The sequence below is a fragment of the Sorex fumeus genome, unplaced genomic scaffold (assembly GCF_029834395.1).
Source record: "Sorex fumeus unplaced genomic scaffold, SorFum_2.1 ptg000072l, whole genome shotgun sequence".
Taxonomy (NCBI): Eukaryota; Metazoa; Chordata; class Mammalia; order Eulipotyphla; family Soricidae; genus Sorex; species Sorex fumeus.
In genome coordinates, this window is record NW_026606129.1 from 34,068,696 (window position 1) to 34,074,760 (window position 6,065).

The window sequence follows — 6,065 nt, forward strand, 5'->3', positions numbered from 1 at the left end:
ATGCTACTTTATAAACACAAGAAAATGAAAATTATGGAAGATTTCCAAAAATTGTTAAGAAAGCAAATGTGGAAAATTAGTTGAGAATATAAACCAAGTGTGCAGTGATAATGCATGAGACAGTGTGGTACCAATGATAATGACCCATGAAAATGTTTAATATCACAGATGCCCTGTACGGTGTTTCTTTTTTATAAAAGAAATCCAATTCATTACACAAGTATCAGAAATATAAAAAAAATAGCAAAGGCATTTCCATAGCCTCACAATTTAGACATAGTAATAATATTAATTCTTTATCTAGTCACCTAGATCATTTTGTAATGACTATATTTCCCATATAGTCCATCAATTATTAAAAAATACAGATATGAAATAACTAGTTTTTTCCATTTGGTAGTTTCAAAACTACTCTATTGTTTGACATAAAACTACTTATTTCACTATTACAACAATCCTACAAAAGGGAAAATTGAATATGAATTCAAAAACTCCAGGCAAAGGTAAAGAAGACTAAAATACTTATGTTAATATTACCTTCCATCACTCTTCTATTTGTTGATGCTTTCATTTATGGAATAAACATGTGCTGATTATTTGTACCTACTGTGTGCTGGGCACTTTGCTAGGTACTGGGAAATCAGTAAATAAAAGATGTGGTCCATGTCCCCTTGGCCCTCATGCAACAAACAGAGATATAATAACAAACATGGGCAATACAGGATCTACCAAATTACATTCAGTAAAAGTCACGGGTAACTCATAAAGCCTATGGTCAACTGAGCGAGTGACTCCACTATGCCACTCACCATCACTTTCTAAAATCATTTCCCATGAGCCACCAGTACTTTTCTGTTTTAAGACATGAATAAATGTCTCTTCAGCCTTTCTGGAAAATGAAAGCCCCAATTACAAAGATACAACAGCAGCAGTCAAAAATCCTCAGTGTCTGTGGCTGATCACATGTGTAAATTAGGCTCAGCAGCTAGCATTGTGTACTTGAATGAATGTCTGCCCAGGCTCTCCCTCTGTGAAGTTGCCTGGTGCTAACATTTTTCAATTACCTCATTAACCTCTAGATCCCATTTTCTGAATATAAGAAATTAATTTATGGGGATCCTATTACCTTCCAGACGCTCTGTACATTATTCCTAATCCTAACAATAATTCTAAACAGGGGATGGTTTTATCCTTGCTTTACAGACGAAGAAAATGTAACTCACAGTGAAACTACATAACAGGATGTAGACTAGTGTATTTGTAAACCTTCCTGTGGTTCTTTACCTATCTCTACCCAGTGAGAAAACTCTGATCTCATCTGTTGGTGACCCTGCCTCGAGTCCCATCTTTGCCTAGGAGGAATATGATCAATAAACCTGCTGTGAGAGCAGGGATGTCAGGTAGGGCAGTTCCCTTCTCCCTCTGCCATCTCTAAGACTTCCAACATCCACAGTCCTTCTTCTCATCATTCCCACCCGAAAGGAAGAGAAGAGAATACTGTTTCCGTGAGCTCCATTTCAGGGTCCTTTCTAGCTTTCTTCCCTGTCCCTGTAGAGGTGCAGGAACGCTAAGGAGGCTCCAAGCCACCAGGTGACATTCAACTGATGACCCAGCAGGGGGCAGAATGGACCAGAGTTAGATGTCGCGGGGCGTTGGGGGGTAGGGGGGGCTGCTGACTCAAAAATCAGTGGATGTTGGGTAGCAGTCACACACCATGAGTCACAGTTTTCTGGGGAAACATAAAAAAGCATTATCTTTCCACTGGTTTGGCCCTAAGGATCAGATAAGAAGGTATTCATAGCTCAGCATGCAGATAGTAAAGGGTCCAGTATATGTTTGCACTTCTGATTCTGAAAGAGGAAATCTTCCACGGGCTGATATTTTGCCCTGGTGGGATTTCTTGGATGTAAGGAGATGATGAAAGGAGAAATAAAAAAAGATAAAAGAGAGGCATGCAGCATGATAGTACAGTGGATAAGGCACTCCTTGTACATGTCTGATCTGGGTTTGAGGCCCTGCCTCACCCCTAACCTCACCAGAGTGTTCTTTTTTTTTTTGCTTTTTGGGTCACACCCAGCAATGCACAGGGGTTACTCTTGTACTCCTGGCTCTGCACTCAGGAATTACTTCTGGCGATGCTCAGGGGACCATATGGGATGCTGGGAATCGAACCCGGGTTGGCCGCGTGCAAGGCTAACGCCCTACCCACTGTGCTATCGCTCCAGCCCCAGAGTGTTCCTTGAACCCAGAGCAAGGAGTAAGTCCAGAGCACTACTAAGTGTGCCCCCTCCCCCCAAAAAATCCAGAAAATTTAAGAGAGGACAATAAAGGGGTGCTGAAATGGATAGCACTGTCCACACTGTCCTCCCGTTGTTCATCAATTTGCTCAAGTGGGCACCAGTAATGTCTCCATTGTGAGACTTGTTACTGTTTTTGGCATATCGAATACATCACAGTTAGCTTGCCAGGTTTTGCTGTGCCAGTGAGCTACTCTCAGTAGCTTGCCAGGCTCTCTGAGAGGGGCAAGGAATCTCGCATACAAGGCAAACTCCCTACCCACTGTGCTTTCACCACAGCCACACTGAAATGGGTAAAGAAAAAAATGAAGAAATAAATTTTATTCCTGAATGTTAGTTTCATTTGTACTACAGCATATATATGTGTGTGTGTGTGTGTGTGTGTGTATTTGTATTGCTGCATTTAAATTATTATGCATTTTTCTGCAGCAATATACATTAGCTTTTCTGGAGAAAAAAATTCAACACCTCTTCCATTAAAATTTTAGATTTGCTTCCATTTAAAAGTATTTCAACAATAAGTAAAGCGTAATGTTAAGATGTCATCAAAACAATGACTTTGTTTGGGGAAGTAGCTGCCAAGCAGTGCTCAAGGGATCCAGGCCAGCAATTCAGTGCTTGGGTCTGAGGCTGAGTGGAGTCCAGGTTCACGGTATATAGGGATCATAGAACCACCCAGCTGGTGCTCAGGGACTTCTGGAGCTATATCTAGTGACGTCTGGGAGGCCATGTAGTGAAGAACATTAGACAGGCACCCTAAACCATATGCCATCTCCCCAACCCCAATGATGGGCCCAGAATTACAGGACAGCAGATAAGGTGTTTGCCTTACACACAGCTAGACCAGGCTTCAGTCCCTGGCACTCCATATGGTCCCCTGAGCCCTGTCCAGGGTGATCCCTGAGCATAGAATCTGGATTAATTCCTAAGCAGAGCCAGGAGTGCCCCCTCAAAAAATACAAAAAAAAAATAAGTCAGTGACTTTGCATTCTAAGTTGCACAAAAGATTCATGTTACTACGTTAAATCTTAAGGGGGCAATATTACCTGGGCCCAAAGGATTCCTCATTTTTAATGGAATTTAAATTTGAGCCTAGTAAAATTAATTGCTTAAGCTTCCCTTGGATATACTATGTTAAGATCATAAATTACATCCAAGCATGACTAGACTAAGAATTCTTTATCTGCAGCATGTTTCCCTATGACATTCTTCATAACGTGTGTCTGTAACAGTCAACAAGAGAGTTCAACACAGGCACATCACTCAGCATACCCACCAAATGTCATCCCACACCATCTTGTCACATACTTGGAAATTTATGCAGTCTGACAAATCTACATCCTGTTCATTTCTATGCTGTCATAGCAAACATTTGGCATAATCAGGTTCTATTAGACATGCTATCACCTGACTATCTGCTTCAGGAAAACTAACCAGACACAGCAACCTAAGCACCCCCTGCCTTCTGGAATTCAGACTTAAGGCTAAACTTTGCATTTCACTAATCATGGCTAGCAGCTACAAAAATCATCACAAGCCTCACACACACTCGCAGCTTACAAGGACATAAGTTCAATTCAGAAAGAACAGATACTTGTATTGCTTTTTAATTTTCTGTCAGAGTTCTACAAGCTATTCGCTTTAAAACAGGAGGTTCAAAACCACATAGAAGGAAGTGCATGGTGTAGGGCTAAGGGGAGTCAACACAATTATCCTCCCCATCCTTGCTTCACAGAACATCTGCCCTATTCATGTTGTTTCTAAAAAGCAACAATCTAGTTTATGCTTTTCAATCAGATCTCAATCAAATGTCTTAAAGTACATGTGGGCTGGCTCTCCAAACACAAAAGTACTCTTTTCATAAACAATAGTTTCCAGCAATTTAAAATGCCAGGTTTTTATGCCTTAAAATGAAAACACTAGTTGAGTAACAGGATATTATGTATATATGTTACATGTTCTATAATTATTTATTACATATTCTACAACTTATATATTTATGTATAAATTGTAATGTATTTGTAATATAATGTATATTATATATTACATATTCTAAGGGCTGGAGTGATAGCACAGAGGTAGGGCATTTGCCTTGCAATCGGCCAGCCGGCTGAGCCGGGTTCAATTCCTCCACCCCTCTCGGAGAGGTCGGCAAGCTACTGAGAGTATCTCGCCCCCACGGCAAAGCCTGGCAAGCTACCCGTGACATATTGGATATGCCAAAACACAGTAAGGACAAATCTCACAATGGAGAGTTACTGGGCCTGCTGGAGCAAATCGATGAACAATGGGAGGACAGTGCTATAGTGCAGTGCTACATATTCTAAAGAGAATCCTGAGGCAGTTGTGCTGGGAACTTCCGTTGGGACCAGTAAAGAGGGGAATGAAACGTTTCTCGCAGCACAGTGGCTCTTGCTTAGCCATCGGGAAGCAAGATCTCCCGCCCTGGCAAGTGATGAGCAAGAAAAGGGAGCCAGTCCGGGTACCTGAAGCACTCTCGGCGCCCCAACCCCCAGAGAGTTCCGACTTAACGAAGCTTCATTAAGCCTGGATCAGCCCCACCCAAAGGGGCCCTGCTGCTACAGAGAGGAGCTATTCCTGCCAGAATGCTCCTCCTAAAAGGTCAACAACTAACTAGTTAGTGCCAACACGATAGCAACAACAAGGACCACACAAAGCCAAGCCAGGGACTACCAAGGGGTCTCAACTGAAACAATTTCAGCTAAACATCTTCAGGTGTAGGTGAATTTCGCTGCGGGAAAAGCACCTGGGTAACGCATCACAATCAAAGCCTGCGAAAGCCGGCTTTACAGAGGCTTTACAGGGGAACTCTAAGACTACTCCCCCCCCCCCCCCCGCCCCTCAATTACCAATCGAGCACCGGTTTGGGACGTTCTTTTGCTCGAAGCTGCTTCACACAACTAAGGCGTGGGTCTGACCCGCAGTCCCAGCGCAGCGCACGCTCGGGTTCAGGACACCGGTCTCCCACCAGGGAGCGCGGCCGCCTTTCAACCAAGCCTGCTGTGGGGGGTTCGCGGGAGGGGACGGGAGGGTAGACTCTACCGAACTAACAAATGAGCAAATTTCCTCTTTCTTGGAGGCCAGAACACGTGCAGGCTGCCCGGGGATTCCCCGCAGCAACGCGCACCCAAAGCTGCCTCCTGCCCCGAGTGCCCCATCGGGCTCCAGCGCGATCCAGAAGCTTGGTGAAAACTTCATTCTTTAAAAAAAAAAAAAAAAAAAAAAAACCCTACCGGCTTGCGAAAAGGATGCAACCATCCAGCAAAATGAGAACTTCCACTTCCAATCTACCCTTCGTAGAGGAGCCTAGAACCTCCTCCCAGGCACCTGCCGCCACCCCCTCCTCCCCGCCCCGACGCCCACCAGCTCCCCGGAGGGGCAAAGCCGTGTGCAGGGAGGGGGCGCGGCCCAGGATCACCGGCTGCAGCCGCGCCCAGGCCACTCGTTACCGTCCTCCGGGCACTCGCGGTCCGGCTCTCGGCTCATCGCTGCGCCCCCTTGTCCAAACTGGCCCCCGCGCGCGGTTTCCGCAGTCCGGGCCCGGCTGTGGTTACTGAGGCAGCGCCCCCACCCTGGGGACCCGCAGGTTCAGCCGCTGGGCGCACGCACGCCCGCTGCCAGGGAGGCGGGGTGGGGAGGGGCAGGGCGTGCTCTGCCGCCTCCGTACCAGTCGCCTGCGGCCCTATAGGGCCCTATAGGGGCTCTCCTATTAATACCCTGCTCGCCCAGGGCTGGGTGGCGGCCACG

At 45.5% G+C, this 6,065-nt stretch overlaps 1 protein-coding gene across 2 annotated transcripts in view; it reads right to left on the reverse strand.

The window, feature by feature from the left end:
• GADL1 (glutamate decarboxylase like 1) overlaps positions 1–5,828 on the reverse strand; it is a 222,509-nt gene extending 216,681 nt beyond the window's left edge. For both annotated transcript variants that reach the window (XM_056129603.1, XM_056129602.1), the window contains exon 1: positions 5,768–5,828. In XM_056129603.1, coding sequence (XP_055985578.1) covers positions 5,768–5,804 — 37 coding nt within the window. In that variant the 5' untranslated portion in view covers positions 5,805–5,828. The remainder of the gene's footprint in view (positions 1–5,767) is intronic.
• Between the last annotated feature and the right edge of the window lie 237 nt (positions 5,829–6,065).